Source organism: Sorex fumeus, unplaced genomic scaffold (assembly GCF_029834395.1).
Source record: "Sorex fumeus unplaced genomic scaffold, SorFum_2.1 ptg000002l, whole genome shotgun sequence".
NCBI classification, from domain to species: Eukaryota; Metazoa; Chordata; class Mammalia; order Eulipotyphla; family Soricidae; genus Sorex; species Sorex fumeus.
Window position 1 is genome coordinate 4455234 of NW_026606059.1, and position 26213 is coordinate 4481446.

Here is a 26213-nt window from a genome sequence, read left to right on the forward strand (position 1 = left end):
ACTTGGCCAAGTCACGGGCATTCCCACCTTGCGCAACCTCCTGTTGGCGAAATGTACTGCGCGGGCTCTGATGTGCCCTGCCAGCTCTTTCGAGCTGTGCTGGTGAGCTCCTCTGCACTGAGTCCTGGGTACGAGTTCCTCCGTATTGCACGCGCCCTGAGTACTGTATGAGCTGTGGACTGCGTGAGTGCCTGTGGATTCTCATCACCGTCATCCCATTATTCATCGATTTACTAGAGCAGGGGCCAGTAACGGCTCCATTGGTCCCAGCCCTGAGATTTTAGCAGCCTGTCGTTACTCGTCCTTCCCAACGCCGCCGTATTGGAGGCTCTTTCAGGGTCAGGGGAATGAGACCGGTTATTGTTACTGCTTTTGGCATATTGAATACGCCCCAGGGAGCTTGCCAGGCTTTGCCATGCAGGTGGGATGCTCTTGGCAGCTTGCTCTCCAAGAGCATGCATTATATATATATTCTATACATATAAAAATATTCGTCGATTGCCTCGAGCAGGCCTCAGTAACGTCTCTTTCATCCTAGCCCTGAGATTATATTCAAGGCTCTTTAGGAGAATGAGACCCATCATTGTTACTGGTATTTGGCATATTTGGTACGCCACGGGGAGTTTGCCAGACTCTGCCCTGTGGGCAGGCTACATTCGATAGCCTGCAAGTTTGTCCAAAGTAGGAATGAGATAATAAGATGTCATAAAAAAGATGTCCTGATAAGATGTGCGGCCGTGAATGTGGCCGCGCGGTTCCGGGATCTGGATTTTATAGTCTCTGAGTCTTGGCCGCTGATGGGATTACACGGCGCCAGGGGGCCAGGTGGTGGGTGTGACCCCCCGCCTACTGGAATTTGGAGGATCTGGGTGGAGGATGCTCGACTCCAATCCGAGTAGGCTTGGAGATCTCGGCCCCGGAACCCGCTTGCCTTGGTTCCTCTGCCAGTACCTTCATGTGTGCGGAGAGTGGTCTCAGCATGGTGGTGGCTGGTCCTGGAGGTCTTCGGCTGCCGTAGCCCTGGTCAGGGCGGGGAGGAAAGCTCAACCCGCTCCCCTCCAAGGGACTCCGGGAAGGAACACCCAGTCGCGGGGGCAGAGACTGCACTGTTCTCGTCCGGGATCTGGCTTTTATAGTCTCTGAGTCTTGGCCGCTGATGGGATTACAAGGCGCCAGGGGGCCAGGTGGTGGGTGTGACCCCCGCCTGCTGGAATTTGGAGGATCTGGGTGGAGGATGCTCGACTCCAATCCGAGTAGGCTTGGAGATCTCGGCCCCGGAACCCGCGTGGCTTTGTCCCTCTGCCAGTACCTTCATGTGTGCAGAGAGTGGTCTCAGCATGGTGGTGGCTGGTCCTGGAGGTCTTCGGCTGCCGGAGCCCTGGTCGGGGCGGGGAGGAAAGCTCAACCCGCTCCCCTCCAAGGGGCTCCGGGAAGGAACACCCAGGCGCGGGGGCAGAAGACTGCACTGTTCTCGTCCGGGATCTGGATTTTATAAAAATATGTTTTTATGTATATTAATATTATGTACATTATATATTTTATATATATCCAAGGGCTAAGAGGCATGCATATATATATTTTATATATAATATAATATATATAATATATAATATATATTTTATATTTTATATATATATCCAAGAGGCATGCATATATATATTTGATTACTATGGATTAGGGTTAGGGTTACTATCCTATTGCTTCTATTACTATTATTATTTGGGGGGCTGCTCAGGGGTTGCTCTCAGCTCTGCACCGGAATCATCCCGGGGCTGCTGGGGACCCTCCCGGATGCTCCTGGCCCCGGCTGGGGGCGCTGCCTGCACAGCAAGCACAGGCCGGGCCCAGGAGCCGCAACTCAGGGCAGCCCACGACGCTCCAGGGGGAGGAGGGGGCGGACCACGTGCGTCCGGACTCTGCAGAGCGGAGATTGACGCGCAGCGGCGCACGACGGGGACGGGGCCTCGGCCGTAAAGCGCGCCCCAGCTCCCGAGGGCGGGTGCGGCGGCACGACGGGGGCGGGGCTTCGGCCGTAAAGTAGCGCCCAGCTCGCGAGGGCGGCCGAGATGAGCGGGCGCGGTGGCACGACAGGGGGCGGGGCCCCGGCCGTAAAGTAGCACCCGGCCCACGAGTCGGCCTAGGCGGGCGGGCGCGGAGGCACGACAGGGGCGGGGCGTCGGCCGTCAAGCAGCGCCCAGACCCCGAGGGCTGCCCGGGCACGGCGGCACGACAGGGGCGGGGCGTCGGCCGTCAAGCGCGCCCGGGTCACGTGGGCGCCCTTGCCGGGCACCCGGGCGCAGCATGGCCGGGTACCTGCGCGGCCGCGGCCCCGGGGCCCTGGACCTGCTCCGGGCGCTGCCCCGCGTCAGCCTCGCCAACCTCCAGCCGAACCCAGGCTCCCGGAAGCCGGTAACTGGCCGCGCAGGGCGCGCCCCTCTGCAGGGGGCTGTGGGTGCGGGGTCCCGAGGCGCCCGGCGTTGCAGGCGCTTCCTTGCAACCCGGCCAGGGCAGAGTGCGACCTAGCTAGAGGAGAGAATGCAACGTAGCTAGAGCAGAATGCAAACTACCTAGAGCAGAATGCAACCCGGCTAGAGGAGAGAATGCAACGTAGCTAGAGCAGAATGCAAACTGCCTGGAGTAGAATGCAATTCGGCTAGAGCAGAATGCGACCCAGCTAGAGGAGAAGGTGACCCAGCTAGAGGGGAGAATGCAACGTAGCTAGAGGAGACTGCAACCTAGCTAGAGCAGAATGCAAACTAGCTAGAGGAGAATGCAACCGGGCTAGAAGAGAGAATGCAACCTAGCTAGAGGAGAATGTGACCCAGCCAGAGGAGAGAATGCAACGTAGCTAGAGGAGACTGCAACCTAGCTAGAGCAGAATGCAAACTACCTAGAGGAGAATGCAACCGGGCTAGAAGAGACAATGCAACCTAGCTAGAGGAGAATGTGACCCAGCTAGAGGAGAATGCTGCCTAGCTAGAGCAGAATACCACCCGGCTAGAGCAGAGTGTGCTCACTAGGGCGGGGTTGCACCAGGTGACACTCAAGTTTGCATTTAAAAGGAAGAGCTTTTGTGAGGCAGAACCTCATCTGCTGAGTGACAGGCTGCACTTAAGCAAAACCCGCAGTCGGCCGAGTTTCTGTTCCCCCCCCAGAGAATTTCCTGACACTGTCCTTGGCCCAAGCTGGAAATCCCCTAGGTGCCCGAAACCAGCCCTGTGATGTGGAGGGTATCTCTGGGCACGGCACGTGGGCACGACCCGTTAGTCCACAGACTTGTGACTGCTTCGTTGCCATTCTTGGGAAATCCAACACGTGTGTTTATGTAACGACATGTGATACAATGTCCCCTGAACTAGAGTCAGGGTCCTTCCTGGTCAAGACTGGATGAGGCTCGGACCCTAGCCCGAACTAGCAATGAAGGCTCCTTTGCTTTTGCATTCTCACTTTCGGGAGTGGTCTCTGTAACCGGAAACCCACAGCTGGGTACAATGCTCCCCCCACCCCCCTTTTATAAAGGAAAGAGTTGCTCTGCCTTTTGGGTGACTGTTGCAGACCCTGCATCCAGCTGCGAGCTGTTGCCGTGCTGTGATTGTGGGAGGCACCAGGAAGCACACGGAGAAAAATCTTGAGTTGTCCTTTGAGTAAAGGCCACCAGGGTCACTGTGACAGGGTCCGAGTAAAATTCCTTGACTGTCGGGCAGGCGTTTTCTCCGGTACTTAGGCGTGTAGGTCCAGGGTTTCTTCATATCCAGGCTTGCACGGAATCGACATCCTCGACTCTTGCAGTGCAGCATGCGGCCAACTCAGGCCCGGATGCAGTTTAAGAGTTAGGGCAGGTTGAGCCAGGGTCTCCTGCGACAGGCTCCTGGGAGGAGGGGTGCGTCCCGGAGGCAACCCAAAAGGCCAAGGGGAACTTGGAAAAGCAGCTTTGGGTTCTTCCAGGCCCGGCGCCCCCGCGGCCGGAGGCGAGGCCGCAAGTGTGGGCGCGGCCATAAGGGGGAGCGGCAGAGGGGCACCCGGCCCCGGCTGGGCTTCGAGGGAGGACAGACGCCCTTCTACATCCGGATCCCCAAGTACGGGTTCAATGAAGGCCACAGGTAAGGGCATTTCTTTTACTTGGGGGCCACTCCTGGGGGGAGGGAGTGGGGGTACTTCTGGCTCTGTGCTCGGGGGTCCCTTGAGGGGACCTTACATGGTGCCAGGGTTCTATCCCGGGTGCGCTGCACGCCAGGCAAGTACCTTTTTTTCTTGGTTTCTTTTTTTGCTTTTTGGGTCACACCCAGCGATGCTCAGGGCTTCCTCCTGGCTCTGCACTCAGGAATTACTCCTGGCAGTGCTCGGGGGACCATATGGGATGCTGGGAATCGAACCCGGGTCGGATGTGTGCCAGGCAAACACCTTATCTGATGTACTATCTCTCTGGCCTCCCGGCAAGCACCTTAACCCCCACTATCCCCAGCTTTTCAATTCACTGCGGAGCAAACTTGTGAGCCCGTTTTGGTCAAGAAACCTTGCCTGCCTGCAGGCCAGTCGGATGGAAGATGCCCTGTCTGCCCGCCTGTAGCAAAGAAATCAGCTCCCTTACAGTTAACTGAGAGGTGGCGAGTCCCCGTCAGATTGTGGGGTACCGTTTCCACGTGTTGATCCGTTGACTTACGTGAAATGTGTGTTTCGAGAGGCAGGTTCTTGTTTTTCTTTTTGGGTCACACCCGGCGATGCTCAGGGCTTCCTCCTGGCTCTGCACTCAGGAATTACTCCTGGCGGTGCTCGGGGGACCCTATGGGATGCTGGGACTCGAACCCAGGGAAGGCTGTGCTGTCGCTCCAGCCCTGAGGCAGGGTCTTTGATATTTTTTTGCCATGGGGGCTACACTGTGTAGTGTGTCGGAGCCGGGGATGGAGGGGGCGTGATGCTGCGGATCAGACCGGGGTCGCCGTGCCTGTGGGGGGTCTCCCAGGGCCCCAGGCCCCATCCCCAGCTGCCCAGGCCAGCTTTCCTTGCTTCCCGGAGCGCTGTGTTTTGTGCCCTCTCGCCCATCTGGAGTCACCGGCCGGAGGAGACGCGAGTTGAGCCGTGCCCTCTCTCCTGTAGCTTCCGGCGCCAGTACCAGCCCCTGAGTCTGAGCAGGCTGCAGTACCTCATCGACCTGGGCCGGGTCGACCCCTCTCAGCCCATCGACCTGACCCAGCTGGTGAACGGCAGAGGCGTCACCATCCAGCCCTTCAAGAGGGACTATGGCGTGCAGCTGGTCGAGGAGGTGAGCGTGGCTGTGGGTGTGTGTGTGTGTGTGTGTGGGTGTGTCTTTGGGTCACACCCAGCAGTGTTCAGGGGTCATTGCTGGTGGGACAGGTGGCGGGGACCAAACCAGGGCGGGCTGCGTGTGAGGCAGTAGCCGTGACTCCCTCCGCCCCTAGTTGACTCGGTGCCTGCGGCCTGCTGGCCCGGGGCCGTGGGTCCCCACCCTCCCTGGGGGACGTGGCTGCCTGGGAACCGGGAGGGCGCCTGGTGTCCAGGGCACGGGCCCTTCCTGGCCCCCAGGGTTGTGTGCCCTCTCACGGGTGTAGCATGTCCTCCCCGTGTGGCCGGGTGGGGCAGTGGACAGTGCTGAGACTGGCTCTCCCGGGCCCTCAGGCTCAGAGGCCTCAGGGTCAGGCTCTCCCTGCCTTGGTGGCTGGTGTGCACCTCTGGGGGCTTAGCATGGTGGGGCCGTTGTGGGCTCCACTGGCCTGCATGGGCCGTTCCTGGCGGGGGTGGGGGACAGTGAGGCCCCTGCCAGCTCTGCCGGCCCCTCCCTCTCTCCTGGGGCCTGCCCAGGTCCAGGAACATCTGTGTGTTCATTTCTTATTTATTTATTTATTTATTTTTGCTTTTGGGGTCACACCTGGTGATGCTCAGGGGCTACTAGAGGCTCATGCACTCAGGAATTACTCCTGGCCGTGCTCGGGGGACCATAGGGGATGCTGGGAATTGAACCTGGGTCGGCTGCTTGAAAGGCAAATGCCCTCCCCGCTGTGCTATTGCTCCAGCCCCTCATTTCTTATTTTTGTTTTTGTTTTTTTGTTTCGGGGGGGCTGTACCTGGAGGTGCTCAGGGGTTACTCTTGTCTCTGCACTCAGGAATGACTCCTGGTGGTGCTTGGGGGGACCATATAGGATACTGGAAATCGAACCCGGGTCGGCCGTGTGCAAGGCGAACGCCCTCCCCATTATGCTGTCGCTCTGGCCCCTTGTGCGTGTTCTGTCGGTCCCTGGTGATGGTCTAGACTCGAAGTACCTGGGCCCTCGTGCCGCCGGCCCTTGTCTGGGCCACCCAGGGTGCTTTGGCGCCGTGCAGAGCGGAGGCTGGGCTCCGAGTGGGCCAGCAGTTGGCGTTGCTCTCCAGGCCCCTGTGACTCAGTATGGATGGACGGGAGAATGAATCTCACCCTGCTTGAGCTGCAGAAAAGTGGGTTTCTATTTAGTTAAATTCCCCCCACACCTCCCCCCCCTCTTTGGTTCTGGCTCACACCCAGCAGTGCTCAGATTCCAGGCTTGGTGCTCGGGTCATCCCTAGCATGGCTCAGGGGGCCATCTGGGATGCTGGGAATCAAACCCGGATCACCCGTGTATAAGGCAAGCACCCTACCCGCTGGACTACCACTCGGTACCCAAGAGGTTTTCTCTTTAGAAGAATTGGATGTTTGCTAGGAATTTCATAAGCCAGTGTGAGCTTGTGCGTTGTGAAGTTTGTGCTCCTTGCATGTCAGGAGTATCCCCGTGTAAGTAATTCAGCAGCCACTAGGGGGAAGCATGTGTTTACCGAAAAGCTTTTTCTTGTGTCTTTGGGCCACGCCCAGCGATGCTGGGGGTTCCTCCTGGCTCTGTACTCAGGAATCACTGCTGTGGGCTTGGGAGACCATCTGGGATTCCGGGCATCGCACACGGGCCGGCCGTGTTCCCCGCTGTACTATCACCCGGTCCCAGAGGCTCAAGTGTTTTTCCTGAGGTCACTTGCCTTGCACACAGCCCACCCGGGCCGAGTCCCCGGTATCCTGTACGGTCCCTGAGCCCACGAGGGTTGACCGTGGAGTGCAGAGGCAGAAGTAACCCCAGGGCACCAACATTGTAGACGAAAACCATGTCTTGGAATTGATTTTCAAAAGTTAAAAATTTGTAGTTAACAGAATTGACGGGGAGCTAGTTTGTATCAACTGCATGAAAGTAGGAACTCCTTTTTATTTTGGGGCCAGAAGCGGGGGTGCTCGGGGCTCCCTCCTGGTCAGGCTTAGGGGTGAGCTCGGGTCAGTCCCGTGCAAGGCAGGCACCGACCCACTGTTCCGTCTCTTCAGCCCCACGACACCTCTTGATCCTTGCGGAGACAGTGAGCATCTGTTTTTTTGGTTTTGTTTCGTTTTTTTGTTTCGCTTTTTGGGTCACACCCAGTGATGCTCAGGGGTTCCTCCTGGCTCTGCACTCAGGAATCACCCCTGGCGGTGCTCAGGGCACCCTATGGGATGCTGGGAATCGAACCCGTTGTGCTATTGCTCCAGCCCCAGTGAGTGTCTGTTTTGAAGTGAGAGTCGAATCGAGTGTCCCTTGGCCACAGTGAGCCCAAACAGAACCGTAATTCGGTTCTGTTCAGTTCTGTGTGTTTCGTTGTGGCCTCACTGCTGTGCTGGCACCAGGACTCTCCCTGCGAAGTGGGCAGGAGGGAAACATCCTTCCGGCCTCCCGGGAAGGGACACTGGGCGCCTCTGGGGACGGCCAGTGGAAGGACGGGCTGTCCGGGATCCTCTGGCCGGGACACGGGCAGGGCGGGGCAGGGCAGCGGCTGTCCTGGCGAGTGGACACTCACAGCCCCGGCCGTGTGCTCCTCCAGGGCGCGGACACCTTCAAGGCCAAGGTCAACATTGAGGTGCAGTTGGCGTCGGAGCTCGCCATTGCTGCGGTCGAGAAGAACGGGGGCGTCATCACCACGGCCTTCTATGACCCCCGGAGTCTGGGTGAGCTGCGCCCGCGCCCACGTCGGGCCTCTGGGTGCTTGGTGTGCAGGGGGGCACAAGGGGAGCTCCACCAGCCGGGGCTGGGTGCTTCGTTTGACTTCTACGCGAAGGGTCACCCCTGGCGGCTCCGGGAACCTTGTGGGGTGCCGGGGTCCTGCCCAGGTCAGTGGCGGGCGAGGTGGCCGCCCCCCTGCTGTCCTCTCGTGCCTTCCTTTTTGCTTGTGTTTGGGTCACGCCTGGCCCTGCTCGGGGCTGACTCCCGGTGGGCCTCGGGGACCTCCTGGGGTACCAGGGCTCGAACCCAGTTCAGATTGCGCTAGGCCAGCCCCTGTCCACTGTGCGGGCCCACCTGGCCCCTGAAAAAAACAGTATTTATTTATTTATTTTAGAGAGCATTACAAAATTGTTCCTGATTGCGTTTCAGTCCTACTGGGTTCCAACACCCGTCCCTCCACCAGGGTCCCCAGGGTCCCTCCCATCACCTCCCCCCACCCCCTGCCTGCCTCTATGGCAGGTGCTTTTTTTCTCTCTCTTTCTCTCTCTCTCTCCCCTGCTCCCCCCTTCCCCCATGCATCTCCCTTCACCTCCTTTTCACCCCTCAGCCCTTGTCCAGACTGATGATTTCCAACTAACGTGCCGTAACGGACCCTCCTCTAGCTGAACTGCCCTCCTCCCCCCACACCATCGACTCGCCACTGACCAGTGCTCCTGGCCCATTTTCCCTGGCCTTGGATATTAGTTTCATGCTGGGCCCTCAGCCCTCGGTGCTCGGGGGAGGGGGTGCCGCGTGCTGGGAGGTGCTGGGAACGCAGTGCTTCCCCGGGGGGCGGGGGCACCCAGGACTCGCCCCCACGGTGCCTGGACGCCACCGGATGCTGGGCCGCTGGGTGCTGGGCCACCGACCCAGAACCGAGGGAAACGGTACTGGCCCCCAAAGAGAGCTGGGACTGGGTGCTGGTCTCGGCCACGTTCAAGTATCACTCGCCACGACAGTCGTGACGCCAGCATGGCATCTCCTCGTGCCAACCGCTTCCTGCCGTTGCAGAGATCCTGTGCAAGCCGGTGCCCTTCTTCCTGCGCGGACAGCCCATCCCCAAGCGCCTGCTGCCCCCCGAGGCCCTGGTCCCCTACTACACGGACGCCAGGCACCGCGGCTACCTGGCCGACCCCGCGGGCTTCCCCGAGGCCAGGCTGGAGCTGGCCAGGAAGTACGGCTACGTCCTCCCCGACATCACCAGGGACGAGCTCTTCAAGATGCTCAGCACGCGCAAGGACCCCAGGCAGATCTTCTTCGGCCTGGCCCCCGGCTGGGTGGTGAACATGGCCGAGAAGAAGATCCTGAAGCCCACGGACGAGGATCTCCTCAAGTACTACAGCTCGTGAGCCCCCCCACCGGGGGGCCGGGCGGGGGGTGGGGGGGAGCCAGGAGGGAGCGTCTCCTCCCCCCGTTTCTCTCCGGGGCTGGCGATGGCTGTGTTTCCCTCTGATTTCTTTCTTATTTTCATGTTTCTAAAAGCAACGTTGCAATATAGGAAGCAGGCGAGGGGCTGCCCAGGGGAACTGAATCTGGGGGTGGGTGGGTGAGGAGGTATTTTCTACAGCAGAGATAACACACACCGGGGTCGGGCGACCCGGGTTCTGCCCTCGCACCCACCTGTCGCCCCCTAAGCCCCTCTGGGAGGGACCCCCCAAGTGCAGAGCCAGGAGGAAACCCTGACCATCGCCGGGTGTGGCTCAGAAATGAAGCAGAGTCGTAGATGCCCGTTTGCTGCCAGAGGAAGAGAAAACATTCTGGAATGTTTCCAGGCAGTTTTTAAAATCCAGGTCTCAGCACTGCCGCGAATTAGAAGGAACGGGGTTGATGTGTCGGCCTGGCCCCAGGTTGGCAGAGTGGCCAGAGCACTGGGCCCGGAGCCGGTGCCCCGAGGCGACCCCTCCGGCCAGAGTCGGTGGGATGAGAGTGTCCCACGCTGTCGAAGGCCTGTCTTCTCCCAGTTCTGTAACGAGCCAGCCGTTAACCGTTACCTTCTGGAAGAGAGCAAGCGTGCTGAGTCTGACGGGTGCAGGTCAGGGATAAATGAGGAGTTTTGTCTTTCATCTGAATTGATCTCGAAAGAAACTGTGCTTTGCTGCTGTGTGACGGGCACAGCCTTGCGGGGCTGAGGCTGGGCGCCGTGTTCGGCTTCCTGAGCTTCCCTGAGATGTCGCGTCTAAGCCGCACGCACACACCAGGCGGACGTTTGTGCGGTGGGACCGGGGCTTCCTCGTGCGGTGCTGTCACCGTGGAAATAAAATGATTCCCGCCTGTTCCTTGGGTGTTCCTTGTGCCTCTTCTTTCTCTCGCGTTCCTGATGTGCTCCAGCTAGCTTCCCAGGACGTCCATTTTCTTAAAATGAAAGAAAAATGGGGGCTGGGGAGATAGCGCGAAAGGACGGAGTGCTGGTTTGCGTATGGAAGGTTCCAGTTCAATCCCGGTCACTGCATTGTCCCGTGAGCACTGAATTGGGAGTAGTCCCAGAGCACCGTTGGATGTGGCCCCAAAGGAGAAAAGTCTCTTACTTTTTATTTTTGTTTTTGGGCCACACCCAGGGATGCTCAGACTTCTGGTCCCATGCTCGGAGGGGACCAAGTGGGATGCAGGGAATCAAACCCGGGTCTGCTAAGTGCAAGGCAAGAGCCCTATACCTGCTGCACTACCGCTCTGGCCCCCAAGCCAAAAAAATCTTTTAAAATGTTGGGGCTGGAGCAATAGCACAGCGGGGAGGGCGTTTGCCTTGCACGCGGCCGACCCGGGTTCGATTCCCAGCATCCCATATGGTCCCCTGAGACCGCCAGGAGTAACTCCTGAGTGCAGAGCCAGTGTGCATTGCCGGGTGGGATCCAAAAAGCAAAATAAAAAAATCTTTAAAATGTTGCAGTGTGTTAACTTTTTTTTTAGCTTTTTTTTTTGCATTTTGGGTCGCAGCTGGATTACTCCTGGCTCTGCACTCGGGAATCACTCCTGGCGGTGCTTGGGGGTTCGGGGGATGCTGGGGAGAGAACCCCGGTTGGCCGCGTGCGAGGCAAACGCCCTCCCTGCTGTGCTGTCGCTCCAGGTCTGTTGTGAACCATTTCACCTGCAGGTAAATAAATTCTTCATGTACTGCCAGCTCGATACTCAACTTGAAATACATACGCTGAGTGTTTCCGCTTTTGTCAGAATCACTGTTGCCCGACTCAGTGTTAAACCATTTCTGAGAACCAAGAACCTGTAATAAACACCGCGAGCGCCATCTTAGGTGAGAGTTACCTGTGAGTTTTACGAGACAGGCGCCCAGCATGCTTTTACTTCCCAGAGAGCCCAAGTGGCACTCAGGATCACGGTCACGATCATCCTGTTGTTCGTCGATTGCCTCGAGCAGGCACCAGTAACGTCTCCTTCCTGGCCCTGAGATTTTATTTTTATTTGTTTATTTTTTGGTTTTTGGGTCTCACCCAGCGATGCTCAGGGGTTATTGTTGGCTCTGCACTCAGGAATTACTCCTGGCAGTGCTCAGGGGACCATATGGGATGCTGGGAATTGAACTCAGGTCAGCCATGTGCAAGGCAAACTCCTTCCCCACTGTGCCATTGCTCCAGTCCCCCTGAGATTTTAAAAAGTGCCACATTCAAGGCTCTTTCAGGGTTAGGAGAATGAGACCCCTCATTGTCACTGGTATTTGGCATATTGAGTACAACACAGGAAATTTGCCAGACTCTGCTGTTTGGACAGGATACTTTCGGTAGCCTATCAGGTTCTCCAAAGTAAAAGTGAGGTAATAAGATGTCTTGTGTGTGTGTGTGTGTGTGTGTGTGTGTGTGTGTGTGTGCGCGCGCGCGCGCTTTTGTGGCCCCACACTTCTGGGAGCTGGGTTTTATAGTCTCTGGGTCTTGGCCGTTGATGGGAACATTGGACATTACGATAAGTTCAACCTTTTTCTTCGGGGCTGGAGCGATAGCATGGTGGCAAGGCATTTGCCTTGCATGCGGCTGGTTCAGGTTCGATCCCCGGCATCCCATATGGTCCCCTGAGCACCACCGGGGTGATTTCCTGAGTGCAGAGCCAAGAGGAACCCCTGTGCATCGCTGGGTGTGACCCCAGAAGCCAATTTTTTTTTTTTCATTTTTCTGATGAGAGAGAATAGAGCGGGCAGGGCGCTCGCCTTGTCTCTGCTCTGGTTTCAGTTCCCAGCACCCCGTGTGATTTTCCAGGCTGCCAGGAGTGACTCCAGAGCACTGAGCCAAGAGTAGACCCTGAGCACAGCGGGGTGTGTCCCCCCCACCCCAACAAATTCATTTTTCCTTCGGGGCCACCCCTGGGCACATGGGGCTTCCCCATGCAGAGCCCAGGACACCTCGCTGGGGGTACTCAGGCCCGAGTGGTTCGAACCTGGGCCTGTCACTTCCTTCTCCTTGGTCCCCGCCCCCCCCCCTTTTTTTTGTTATTTGGGTCAGACCCAACAATGCTTGGGGTACTCCTGGCTTTGCACTCAGGAGTTACTCCTGGCGGTGCTCAGGGGACCATATGGGATGCTGGGAATTGAACCCGGATCGGCCGCGTGCAAGGCAAATGTCCTACCCGCTGTGCTATCGCTCCAGCCCCCTTGGCCCTTTTTTTCAAATTAAAGTTTTCTGTGTGCTTTGCTTGCCGGGCTCTGCCCAGTGCATACTCCTGGCTCTGTTTAGGGTCACTCCTGGTGGGGTTCGGGACAGTAAGGTGTGCTGGGAATCAAGCCAGTCCCAGATATGTCTTTGCGCTCTCTCCAGCCCCGTAAGAAGAGAGAGAGAGAGTGTGTGTGTGTGTGTGTGTCTGTGTACCTCATCCGGTGGTGCTCAGGGGTTCCTCCTGGCTCTGCACTCAGGAATTACCCCAGCAGTGCTCAGGGGATCATATGGGATGCTGGGAATCGAACCTGGGTTGGTCGCATGCAAGGCAAGCACCCTCCCTGCTGTGCTATTGCTCCAGCCCCGCGGAGGTCATTCTTGGTAGGACTAGGACAAGGACCGTATGGGCTGCCAGAGATGAACCCTGGGGGGGGGGGGCTCTTGAACGCAAGCGCCCTGTCTGCTCTGCTATTGCTCTGGCAAAGAAAGAAAAATCAAGATTGATTTTGGTGGGTTGGAGAGAGTACAGAGGGCAGGGTGCTGGCCTTGCACACCGCTGACCTGGGTTCAGTGTTTGGCGTCCCATACGGTCCCCTGAACCCTGCCAGGAGTGCTTCCTGAGTGCAGAGCCAGGAGTAAGCCCTGAGCACCACTGGGTGAGCGCCCCCCAATACACCACCCCCGCAAGTTTCGTCTTGGCTCCATTGGCAGGAAGCTCAAGACTTGTCGATGACTTGAGTAGGGTGACTTCCGGCACCCCTGAAGTGCTGAGGTCAGGATCGATCGCCCTGTCCCAGGCCTGTGGCTTCTTTCTCTTCAGCTCTCGCCCTCTTCAATGAAGACCCTCATCTTCAAAGCCGTCAGCGGGGCCGGCTTTGTGTGAGGGGCCAAGAAGTGCCACACTCGGACCCCACCAGCCAGGGCCTGCATGCGGTTTTCTTCTGCATGGTTGGTTTTGGAATAAAAAGTTCAAAGGAGAGATAGCACAGCAGGTAGGGCGTTTGCCTCGCACGTGGCCGACCCGGGTTCGATTCCCAGCATCCCATCTGGTCCTCTGAGCACCGCCAGGAGTAACTCCTGAGTGCAGAGCCAGGAGGAACCCCTGTGCATCGCCGGGTGTGACCCAAAAAGCAAAAAAAAAAGTTCCAAAGTGAGGCCTTCTCGAGGTGGGGTGGGCGACGTCTCCCCAGCCCCCTGGTCTTCCTGAAGCCCTGGCAGCCACGCCCAGGCCCGTCACTGCCACATGAAGCAAATCTATCAGCCTTGTGCCACAGCCTCAGATCAATCTCCAAAGAGACCAACTAGCTGCAGAAGCTTCTCAGACACCTTTCCTGGAATCTGCTGGACTTTTCTGGAGCGACATCTCTAAACCACAACGCCGACATCCCAGTAGGAACACTCAGGTCGGGTGGGAGGGTGAAGGAGACACCAGCCAAGCTCACTAACAAAAGCATTAACACAGGACCTTAACTTGCACAACAGCTTAGTAAACCCTCAGACAAGGACTTAATGTCCCCATGGGGAGATGCAACAATTTTTACGCATTTTCTCCATGGAATTTTTTTTTGGGGGGTCATTCTATTAGACTGTATTGGCAACAATGGATATAAAATAAATGATTGTGGGCCGGCTCTGGTGGCAGGCGAGAGGGGTAGCTGGGAAAATGGGAACAGTGGTGGAGGGCGGGGGTGGGATTCGGGTGGGAATATTGAATACCTGGGACATCGTCATGAGCTACTTTGTAAATCACAATGTTTAAATAAAGTTGTGTGTGTGTGGGGGGGTGCGGGGCGGACTTCAAAGCTGCAGCCCTGAGGTTAATTGACTTCGCCAAAGAGCAGGAAAAGTGCAGAATTAACTTTGTTTACGGTAGTGTACCCACTGCTCTGGATTACTGGGTTCAGTAAATTATAAAATAAGTTGGTTTGAAGGGGGCATGGTGACAAAGCTCTGGAAACCAACTGCAAAGATTCCTTTACCTTTTTTTTGGGGGGGGTGTGTTCCTGCCTTTTCTAAACATTTTGACAAAAATGGCTTCTCTCAGGTGTTGCATTTGTGTGTGATTCAAGCAGGACGAGATGATGGATTACAAAGAAAATGGGGTTTTCTTGATGTGATGAAAGTGAATTACCAAGGGCCAGTACTGGGGTACATTTTCTCTAAAAAAAATCGCTCGTGGGGTTGGTGAGATGGGACACCCGACCAAGCTTTTGTCTTGATGTGGCCAGCTCCGGGTGGATTCCTGGCACCGCACGGGACACCCTGAGCACCACCAGGAGTGACCACCGAACAAAACATCATCGTGGTGGTGGAACTGTGCTAACTCCTATACCAAAGTCATAAACACAAGTACGTAAGTCTTACTGTTGGAATGGGCTGGAGTGATAGCACAGCAGTTGGGCGTTTGCCTTGCACGCGGCCAACGCGGCCAAGGGCACCCGACCTGAGTTCAATTCCTCCACCCCTCTCGGAGAGCCCAGCAAGCTACCGAGAGTATCCCGCCCGCACGGCAAAGCCTGTCAAGCTCCCCGTGACGTATTCAATATGCCAGACACAGTAACAACAAGTCTCACAGCAGAGACGTTACTGGGCCCGCTCGAACAAATCAATGAACAACGGGAGGACTGTGCTATTGTTGGAATAGTAAGTAAACAAAATCACCACTGGGGAAAGTTCTTGGAAACAGTCTTAGAAAAAAGTAGCTTGTGCATTTTGATAATAGTGAAACGTAAAACAGAAGTTCAAATAAACTTACTGTGCCCATTGCCCATACCGTGTGATTTCTCGGGGTAATGAAATCATTGTGAGTTTGCAGTTCCTTTCTTAAATTTATCTTTTGACTTTTGGGTCATATCTGGCAGTGATTGGGGCTTCCTCCGGGCTCTGTGCTCAGGGGTCACTCCTGGTGGGTTCCGGGGACCATATGTGGTGCTGGGGATCGAACCCAGGTCAGCTGTGTGTGCCCACCCCACTATACTGTCTCACTGGCCCCAGAGCACGCTCCCTTCTTAAGCCACTTGCTGCACTCGGTTGGATAAGCCACTTCATTGACTCTGAGAAAGTGCAGGGACACTGGATAGGATTCAGGACCTGTCACGTGACCTCGAAGTCTCCGCTGAGAACCTCGAAGACTGAGATTTCGGTTTGGGTGAGGAAAACTTCTTAGGCATCTGCCTATTCGCACAGAAACAAGCATCCTTAAGTTTAAGCCCATCTGGCTCTGTGTCTGGGTAGGGAGTATGGAGCTGACCTCAAGAAAACCTGGGGAGCAGTGTGCATGCGTGTGTGTAGGTGTAAGTCCCGTGAGCCACAGGCTCGTGTGTGTGTGTGTGTGTGTGTGTGTGTGTGTGTGTGTGTGTGCGCTCTGACCGTCATTTTAGGCAAGTCACTGATACAAGTCACCGGCCGCTGCAAGTCCCGTGAGTCACAGGCTCTTGTGCTCCTGGCGTTGCTGGCGTTGCCGGGACAGCAACGTGGCGAGTGGGAGGCAGGCAGGAGGAAGTGGCCGGGAGAGGCCACTGGCAGGCCCGCTCCCCTCTGGGGTGACTAAGCCTCTCGGTGGGCTTCCAGAGGGGGCCGGCAGCAGGCCCACAGGTGAACGGAAACCAGGAGGAGTGCGGAGTGGGAGAGGGAAAACAGGAAGCAGATGTCGGGAGGGGGCGGGCGGCCCTCGGGGCGGTGGGGGCCTGGCCTTAGTCACGGGCAGCTGTGTCCCGGGTCTGCTGCTGCCACCCTGCAGGGCCATTCACCGCCCGCCTGAGAGGCCCCGGGCTCTGCCAAGGAAGGGCCGTCCTTCACGGGGAGGGGCGAGCGTGCAGTGGGACACACTGGCCTCGGGGTCTTCAGCTGAAGCGTGTGCGGGTCAGAAGGGAGAGGTCATGTGGCAGAGGGTAGCACGGGAGCACTGTCCTCCCGTTGTGCATCGATTTGCTTGCGCGGGCACCAGTAACGTCTCCGTTGTGAGACTTGTTACTGTGTTTGGCGTCTCGAATATGCCACGGGGATCTTGCCAGGCTCTGCCGTGCGGGCAGGATACTCTCGGGAGCTTGCCAGACTCTCCGAGAGGGGCGGAGGAATCGAACCCGGGTTGGCCAGGTCGGCCTCGTGCAAGGCAAACGCCCTACCCGCTGTGCTATCGCTCCAGCCCATGGCAGAGGGTCGTGTTGGTTAATTTATTATTTATCTTCTGGTGGGGAGGCCACATCCGGCGGTGCTCAGGGCTTACTCCTGACTCTGTGTTTGGGGACCCCTTTTGGTGGGGCTCGGGGGCCCTCAGGGGGCCAGGGCTGAACCCAGGGTGGCTGCATGCAGGCGAGTGCCCTGCCCACTGAGCTCTCTAGCCCCATGGGCTCCGTCACGGCCCACCCATCCATTGGCTACTGGGGCGAGGCCTCACCTGCCCAGTCCACACTCTCCACCCCACAGCAGGAGGCGGGAATCGGGCAGGCCTCACAGTGACCTGCGGGCGGTGCTGATGGCCGCCTCTGGAAGCCACTTTCCTCCTGACAGACCGTAAGGGCCCGGCCTGGGGACAGCCGGGCTCGCTGGGGCCGAAGACGACGTCCACGCGCGTTTGCTCTGGGGCCGGAGCCATAGTACAGCGGGGAGGGCGTTTGCCTGGCGCACTCTGACCCCGGCCCATCCCGGCACCCCAGAGGGTCCCCGGACATGGTCCCCAAACCTGCCAGGAGCCATTCCCGAGTCACAGCCAGGAGGAAGCCTGAAGGTGCCAGGTGTCCCCCCCCCCAACCCCCAAACAAAAACAAACAGGTGTAAGGGCGTTTGCTCCTAACAGACATCCAGCCCCACTCCCTAGGATTGGGGGATCCCACGGCCCCCGGTGCACCCCGGGGAGCGTGTGGTCAGCCAGACTCTGCGGGTTGGTGCATCACTGGGTGGCCTTGAGGAACTGCATCTTTCCAAAGCAGCCCGGGTAGTGGTCCACAGGCCCTGCAACCCTGACCCCAGCAGCCCCTCCCCCTCCATCCCGAGGCTGCTGCCGGCCACCACAGCTGCACAGAGACACTGCCCCGCCCCCCCCCCCCCCCAGCCACCTGCAGCCACCAGGCCCAGGAGCGCGTCAGCTGGGCCCCTCACACCCACCCACCGCAACTCCAGTCCCCCCTCCCCTCTGCCTCCCAGGGCCCGACAGCTCCCCGGGAAGACCCCCAGTCAAGCAGCCGTGCAGACCCCTGCCCAGGGGAGCAGCAGCCTCAACCCCACACGCACCCCAACATCCGGCCCGACGCCACCTCCTGGCTGCCACCAACGCTGCTGTGGCGTTTCCTAGCTCGGTTCCCGGCTGGATTCACCCCTGTGACGGCCCTCGAGGCATCGAATCAGCAGCTGACACCAGACCAGCAGGAGGCTCCACAGGGACAGGGATGGGACCCTGGCCATCCCAGGACACGGTGGCCTCAGAGAGCACAGCCCCCCGGGGTGGGGGGGAGCACACCGCTCAGTGCCCTGGAGCCAGGACTGGAATTCCCGTCTCGGTGATGTTCCTGTTGTGGGGGTTACGCTTGAGGTTCTTGGGCATCACACTTCCTGGGGGTGGGACCCAGGACCTTGTCCCTGCAGACTCTGCTCTACAGGCTTCATGTGGGGGGTGGAGCGGGGACTCCCCTGACCACCACCAGGGGCCTCTCAGCTCCTTCCCCCGCCCCCGCCCCAAAGCGAAGGTTCTACATGGCCACTTGAGCCATATCCCGGGTAGTTTTAAAGGCATCGGATGCATGGGGTCTGTAAAGCAAACCCAGATTCTTCATGGGCTATATTTGCTGGACAAAAGAGAAAGGAAAGAAAGGAAGGGAGAGAAAAAGGAAGGAGGGAAGGAAGGAAGGAAGGAAGGAAGGAAGGAAGGAAGGAAAGGAAGGAGGGAAGGAGGAAGGGAGGGAGGGAGGGAGGAAGGAAGGAAGGAAGGGAGGGAGGGAGAGAAGGAAGGGAGGGAGGGAGGGAGGGAGGAAAAAGAAGGAAGGAGGGAGGGAGGGAGGGAGGAAAAAGAAGGAAGGAGGGAGGGAAAGAAGGAAGGAAGGATGGAGGACGGAAGGAAGGAAGGAAGGCGGAAGGAAGGAAGGAAGGAAGGAAGGAGGGAGGGAGGGAGGGAAAGAAGGAAGGAAAGAAGGAAGGAAGGAAGGAAGGAAGGAAGGAGAAAGACGGAAGGAGGGAGGGAGAGAAGGAAGGAAGAAAGGAGAGAGAGAGAGAGAGAGAGACGCCCAAACAATACTCCTCTAAGTCATCACTCCGATTTGAAGGAGACAGATGGATCTTGCTGTCCGACAGTGGTTAATAAAGTCGTGGTCATCAGCTCTGTAAGCAATACTAACATGGGTCGTTTCTAGGATCTTATTATTCTAAGACTGATTCTCACCTGACTTTTTGTTTGTTTTTTGGGCCACACCTGGTGATGCTCAGGGGTTATTCTTGGCTGTGCACTCATACGGTGCTTGGGGGATCAGACGGGATGCCAGGGATCGAACCCGGGGTCAGCTGCATGCAAGGCCAGCGCCCTACCGGCTGCGCTATCATTTTAGCCCCCCAGTTTTTACTTAACTTTCTCAGAAACGCTGTAAAGGTTAGATGTCCGATTTTCTACATTCGCTGTATTTCTTCCCCTTGAAAGGCCTTACCAGTGGTGCTTAGGGCCCACCCTTGGCTCTGTGTCAGGAATCACTCCTGGCTGGGTTTGGGGGCCAGAAGGGGTGCTGGTGATCACACCCAGGTGGCTGGGCTCATACATTTGAACGTCATAAGCTAAGAAATCCCAGAAGACACGTACTCCCAAGAGAGAGATTTAAAGCAAGGGCTTTTGGGGGGCCGGGGGAGGGAGGGCTTTGGGGCCACACTTGGGGATGTTTGAGATCTACCCTGACTCTGCTGGGGTCGGGACGGGGCTGTCACTCACTCCAAACGTGTCAGAGGATGATGTCGTGGCAGAGAGCAGGTCCAGACTCTCGCGTGCAAGCCGTTCGGACTCTTCCATCCCAAGGCAACCGAACTTCCTTCATGTACGTCTGCATTTATTTACTTATTTTCGTTTCTTGGGCCACACCAGGCTGTGCTAGTCAGGACCTACTCCTGGCTCTGTGTTCAGGGCTCACTCCTACAGTGCTCTGGGGACAGACACAGTGCTGGGAGGGGATTAAATCTGGGTTGGTTGCGTGCGAGGCAAGTGCCCTACTCCTGTCCTGTCTCTGAGGCCCCCCCCAGAATGCTTGATGCCCAGGGGAAAGTCATTCTGTCCCCACCCGCCGTAAGTTCTCTCACCTGGAAAATATGTCTCTAAGCTGACGACTGTCCGGCTGATGTAACGCAGCTGATCCGTCTGCATTAGATGGCAGAGTGGAAAGTGCCAAGGTCACACTTAGGAATGCTTGACTAGGCGGTGGGAAGCGACCCCGTCTCGGGTGTAAAATAACGGATAAGCAGTGAAGAAAACTCACCGGGACCAGAAACAACACAGGGTAGTGGCGCTTGGCTCGCGTGAGGCTAACCCAGATTCGATCCTCAGCATCCCATACGGTCCTCCACATCCCAGTGGCAGTGATCCCTGAACACAGAGCCAGGAGTCAGCCCCGAGCACCCACAGGTGCTAAGCACAGTATCCCCCCTCCAAAAAAAAATTAAAAAGAAAGAAAATTTGCTTTGGAAAATTATCAATTCAGCATCACCAATTTATTTAAACCAACATCTCGTCCTTTGTAGAAGAGGGTGAACACTTCCCTTTACACATTTCCAGCATCTAGAAAGATCTTTGCCTATAACGACGACTAATTCTGCTTAGAAACATTTGCCTCACCGCAGTCCCCGAGCCAATCTCAGGGGGGCCTGCGAGTGGCGCGGAGTGGGGCTTCCCTCCGGCTTCTGGAAGAGAACCTGCATTTCAGCAAGATCCCTCGCGGTTCCGCGTGGCTCCGGAAGGTGACGGCGCTTACGGGGTGCAGTACCAGGGCTTGACGCTAGACGAAGCTGTTTAATCAAATTTCTTGCACTTCTTTTTTTTTTCTTTTTGGGTCACACCCGGTGATGTTTCCTCCTGGCTCAAGCACTCAGGAATGACGCCTGGCGGTGCTACGGGGACCCTATGGGATGCTGGGAATTGAACCCGGCTCAGCCGTGCGCAAGGCAAATGCTGGACTATCACTCCAGCCCCTCTTGCACTTCTTAAGGGTGGCAGGAGAACCCTCCAGAAAGGTTTTATTTTGTGCAATCAAAGCCCTCCAGGACCCACCCCCGCTGCTGGAAGAACGTCTTGCTCTTTAAACGAAGTGAAGGCAACTGATACAAAATTGTGTGTGTCCTCTGCAGTTGGACTCAGTAAATGAAGGAATTTTTGACTCTCGCAAGATGTTAGAAAGACACTGTCTGTCCTCCCGTTGTTCATCGATTTGCTCGAGCGGACCCAGTAACGTCTCCAGTGTGAGACTTCTTGTTACTGTGTTTGGCATATTGAATACTCTCGGTAGCTTGCCAGGCTGTCCGAGAGGGGCGGAGGAATCGAACCTGGTTCTGCCGGGCTGACTGCGTGCAAGGCAAACGCCCTACCGCTGTGTTATCAAGGACCAAAGGTGCTTGTTCTACAATTGTAAGCACAGATTTGAAAATGGAAATAAATAGAATATACTGTACATTGAGGAGAAGAGCTATAATCCGCCCCCCCCCCCCCCCGCCTTATTCAAACAAGTAAATCAAAAGTGGCAAAACTTGTGCTTCAAACTACAGGTGCGGGTGACTTACCCCGAGGGTGGGAAGCCCCCCAAGGAGAGCCCTTTCCTTGCTCAGGAAAGAAACGATGCTGAACTTTTAACCCGTTCAACCTCATCATCGCGCTCATCAGCCAAGGTCGCTGGGGAAAATGAATTTCCTGCTTCTTTCCTTTAGAATAAACAAAGAAATCTATAAATTGAGACGCAGGGCTTCCAGCCACAGGCCGGGGACAATGGCCAGGCCCAGCTGGTGCCCACGGGCCTCACACACTCTCTAGCCGTGGAAGTTGCTGGAAGCTTCTTGCAGTCCTGGGTTTGCACATCTCCAGCTGATCACCACGTGCCTGGGGGGCAGAGGGCCTGACTGTGTGGTGCCCAGCGACCCGGGAGGAAGGAAATCTTTTCTGTGACCCCCTCTAATGCTCAGGGGTGCTCCTCCTCACGCAGGGGTCTGAGCAGAGAGACGGCCTCCCACACACCCCCGATCTGAACAGTCAAGAGTGACGGAGAAAAGCGTGTGTCCCGCCCCTACCCACCAGGGCGGCAGAATGCGTGATACCATGTGCTCTTGCACTATTGCGGGGGCTGTGTTTTTCTTTCTTTTTTTTTTTTTTTCTTTTTGGGTCACACCCAGAGATGCACAGGGGTTCCTTCTGGCTCTGCACTCAGGAATTATTCCCGGCTGGCGGTGCTCAGGGGACCCTATGGGATGCAGGGAATCGAACCCGGGTAGGCCGTGTGCAAGGCAAACATCGTCCCCGCTGTGCTCTCGCTCCAGCCCCTATTGAAATGGTCAGAGATGGAAAAAGTAGGCGGGATTCACGTAGGTGCGTGCTCTGAACCATGAGGAACGTCCTCCGAGCGGCTCTGAACTTTCACTCAGCGTGTGTGTGTGTGTGTGTGTGTGTGTTGAACCGTCAGGAGGGACGCACATCTGAAATGACCGCGTTCAACTCTCCGCCCAGCCTGTCCCCAGGACCCCGGATGACACATTTCTCTTGCAAGGTCAGTGGTCCAGCCTGCCTTCAGGTCCCTTGCTCTGTTGCCCAAAGTGAAGATGTTCTGTGTGGTGTCCATCTGCAAGGCACTCCGTCAAAAAGCGCATTGCTTGGCAATGCCTTGACACCTGGGTCTGAGTTCTTGTGGTTTTTTGTTTTTTGTTGTTGGGTTTTTCTTTTTGGGTCACATTCGGTGATGCTCAGGAGTTACTCCTGGCTCATGCACTCAGGAATCACAGCTGGTGGTGCTTGGGGAGGGGGAGAGGAAACCATATGGAATGCTGGGAATCGAACCCAGGACCCTGGTCAGCCGGGTGCAAGGCAAATGTGCTACCCACTGTGCTAGTATTCCAGCCCTCTGAGTTCTTGTGGAGGGGGCCAGGAAACCTCCCCGTCCCCTCTGTGAAATCGAATTCGCATGGGACAAGTCAGGAGGAGCAGAGAACACATCCAGGGGTCTACGGGAGGAATCTCCAGGGCTGCATAGACCAGGGAGGGCCACTCTCCTGTGAGAGGGACCCAGGGAGGGGCGGGGTGTGGGTGGACCCAGATCATGCGAGGGTGACTCACGGGGCAGAGGTTGGGTGCTCTATAATTAGACAGGTTTCTCATTTCCGGTTAAGAATCCTGCCTCTGGGTAATATTCCCAAATACTCACTCTTCAGGACAAGGAAGGGGACGGGAAAGGTTCCTGCAGCCCGCGGGGCCTTGCCTGATCTCGGGCTGAAATCACCCCCACGTGGGCCGAGGGCCGCACAGCGGGGAGGGCCCTTGCCTGGCATCCATCTGACCTCGTGTACCTCCGTTCCCTGGCGCACCATGTGTCCCCCTGAGCCTGCCAGGAGGGACCCCTGAGCTCAGAGCCAGGAGGGAGCCCTGAGAACCACTGGGTGTGGCCCCCGAACAAAACAACCCCCAAACACCCTCTCCCCCCGCCAGAGTGACCCTCAGTGCTGGCCGAGGCGTGGTCGGTTGTGTGCACGTGGCGGACCCCCATGTCCCGGCTTTGCCCAGGACGTCCCCAGCAGGAAGACCATCGGGGACATCACCTTAGCAGGTGGAGCTGAACTCGGCAGGAGGCTGCAGGGGGCAGCGTAGTGCTTAGGGGATGCAGACGATTCAGGTGCGATCCATGGCACAGCCAGGATGGTTCAGAACACAGAGCTAGAAGTAACCACTGAGCACAGAGCCGGGAGTGAGCCCTGAGCCCAGGGCCAGGAGTGAGCCCTGAGCACAGAGCTGGGAGTGAGCCCTGAGCACAAAGCCAGGACTGAGACCTCAGCCCAGGGCAAGGAGTGAGCCCTGAGCACAGAGCCAGGAGTGAGCCCTGAGCCCAGGGCCAGGAGTGAGCCCTGAGCACAGAGCTGGGAGTGAGCCCTGAGCACAAAGCCAGGACTGAGACCTCAGCCCAGGGCAAGGAGTGAGCCCTGAGCGCAGAGCCAGGACTGAGACCTCAGCCCAGGGCAAGGAGTGAGCCCTGAGCACAGAGCCAGGAGTGAGCCCTGAGCACAGAGCCAGGAGTGAGCCCTGAGCCCAGGGCCAGGAGTCAGCCCTGAGCACAGAGTCAGGAGTGAGCCCTGAGCACAGAGCCGGGAGTCAGCCCTGAGCACAGAGCCGGGAGTGAGCTCTGAGCACAGAGCCGGGAGTCAGCCCTGAGCACAGAGCTGGAAGTGAGCTCTGAGCACAGAGCCGGGAGTCAGCCCTGAGCACAGAGCCGGGAGTGAGCTCTGAGCACAGAGCCGGGAGTCAGCCCTGAGCACAGAGCCGGGAGTGAGCTCTGAGCACAGAGCCGGGAGTGAACCCTGAGCACAGAGCCAGGAGTGAGCCCTGAGCCCAGGGCCAGGAGTCAGCCCTGAACATAGAGCCAGGAGTGAGCCCTGAGCACAGAGCTGGAAGTGAGCCCCGAGCACAGAGTCGGGAGTCAGCCCTGAGCACAGAGCCGGGAGTGAGCTCTGAGCACAGAGCCGGGAGTCAGCCCTGAGCACAGAGCCGGGAGTGAGCTCTGAGCACAGAGCCGGGAGTGAACCCTGAGCACAGAGCCAGGAGTGAGCCCTGAGCCCAGGGCCAGGAGTCAGCCCTGAACATAGAGCCAGGAGTGAGCCCTGAGCACAGAGCTGGAAGTGAGCCCCGAGCACAGAGTCGGGAGTCAGCCCTGAGCACAGAGCCGGGAGTGAGCTCTGAGCACAGAGCCGGGAGTCAGCCCTGAGCACAGAGCCGGGAGTGAGCTCTGAGCACAGAGCCGGGAGTGAACCCTGAGCACAGAGCCAGGAGTCAGCCCTGAGCACAGAGCCAGGAGTCAGCCCTGAACATAGAGCCAAGAGTGAGCCCTGAGCACAGAGCTGGAAGTGAGCCCCGAGCACAGAGTCGGGAGTCAGCCCTGAGCACAGAGCTGGGAGTGAGCTCTGAGCACAGAGGCAGGAGTGAACCCTGAGCACAGAGCTTAGGATGAGCCCTGAGCACTGCTGAGTGTGTCCCAAAACAAAACAAAACAAAAGCCCCAACAAAGCAGAAACAAGCCAAGTTCCGTGCAGGTGTTCTGAGCACGTCTCCAGCTCCGAGCGGCCAGTAGGAGTGGGGACGCAGGAGCTGCCCTGAGAATGCTCACTGAGACGCTGACTGTCGCCTGTGAAGTCACTGCCTCCGAGCTGGCAGCTTTCTGCTGTTCGATGGCAGGAAATTCGTCCCAGCGCAGCTGCACCAGGAGCCTGGTGGCCGCATCTGACAGGCCCGGGACCCTGGACTCTGCACGCCGGCACCTGCCCGCGCCCGGGACGATGCTTGAGGAACTCGGGTCAGGAGGCCCCTGGTTGGCCTGTGTCCGGCGCGGAGAGGAGGTTCTGCAGGATGTCTCATGTGTCCCCACAAGGTAGAGGGGGGGTAGGGCTAGAGCTGGTTTCTGGGGGGCCGCGTGACCACCCTCTCCCCCGTTTTACCTCGCACTGGATGTCAGCGACCAAGACGGCAGCTGAACCGTGTGGGCAAAACCGAGTCTGGTTTGGTGGCTGGAGCGACAGCGCAGCGGGGAGGGCGTTTGCCTTACATGCAGCCGACCCGGGTTCGATCCCCGGCATCCCATAGGGTCCCCCCAGCACCGCCAGGGGTGATTCCTGAGTGAAGAGCCAGGAGGAACCCCTGAGCATCGCCGGGTGTGACCCAAAAAGCAAAAAAAAAAAAAAAAAGGAACTGGTTGGAAGCGTTGGGCTTGGCATGAGAGCCCCGGCCGGCCATGGGGTCCTTTCTCCTCGGGGCTTCTCCCTGCTCTGAGCTGGAACCTGGAGGTCTCTTCTTTCTTTCCTTCTTTCCCTTCCTTCTTTCCTTCCTTCCTTCTTCTCTTTCTTTCTTTTCTTCCTTCTTTCTTTTCCTTCCTTCCTTCCTTCCTTCCTTCCTTCCTTCCTTCCTTCTTTCGTATCCTTCTTTCCTTCCTTCTCTCTCTCTCTTTCTTTCTTTCTTTTCTTCTTTCTTTCTTTTTTCTTTCCTTCTTTCTTTCTTTTCTTCTTTCTTTTTTCTTTTTCTTTCTGTTTCTTTCCCTTCATTCCTTCCTCCCTCTCTTCCCTCCTTTCTTCCTTCCTTCATTCCTTCCTTCCTCTCTTCCCTCCTTCCCTCTTCCCTCCCTCCCTTCCTCCCTTCCTTCCTTCCTTCCTTCCTTCCTTCCTTCCTTCCTTCTTTCGCTTCCTTCTTTCCTTCCTTCTTCTCTCTTTCTTTTCTTCTTTCTTTCTTTTTTCTTTTCTTCTTTCTTTTTTTCTTTCTTTCTTTTTCTTTCTGTTTCTTTCCCTTCATTCCTTCCTCCCTCTCTTCCCTCCCTCCCTCCCTCCCTCCCTTCCCCTCTCTTTCTCTTTCTTTCCTCCTCCCTTTCTTCCTTCTCCTCTCTCTGGCCCTTAGGTTGCTTCTAGGCCCCATCATTGT

The 26213-nt window shown here is 57.3% G+C and overlaps 1 protein-coding gene across 1 annotated transcript; it reads left to right on the forward strand.

Moving 5' to 3' along the window:
• Positions 1-2232: 2232 nt before the first annotated feature.
• Positions 2233-9395, forward strand: MRPL15 (mitochondrial ribosomal protein L15). Its single transcript, XM_056110159.1, has 5 exons — positions 2233-2409; positions 3946-4100; positions 5095-5260; positions 7861-7984; positions 9030-9395. Exons 1-5 carry the CDS (start codon positions 2302-2304, stop codon positions 9365-9367), a joined length of 891 nt encoding a protein of 296 aa, XP_055966134.1. The 5' UTR covers positions 2233-2301; the 3' UTR covers positions 9368-9395.
• Positions 9396-26213: the final 16818 nt, after the last annotated feature.

Bases quoted from the DNA above. Each gene is read 5' to 3' on its own strand.
- MRPL15 (XM_056110159.1), top strand. From the start codon at position 2,302: ATGGCCGGGTACCTGCGCGGCCGCGGCCCCGGGGCCCTGGACCTGCTC. The intron at 4,101-5,094 runs GTAAGGGCATTT...TCTCTCCTGTAG, and splicing joins GGGTTCAATGAAGGCCACAG to CTTCCGGCGCCAGTACCAGC. The intron at 5,261-7,860 runs GTGAGCGTGGCT...GTGCTCCTCCAG, and splicing joins GCGTGCAGCTGGTCGAGGAG to GGCGCGGACACCTTCAAGGC.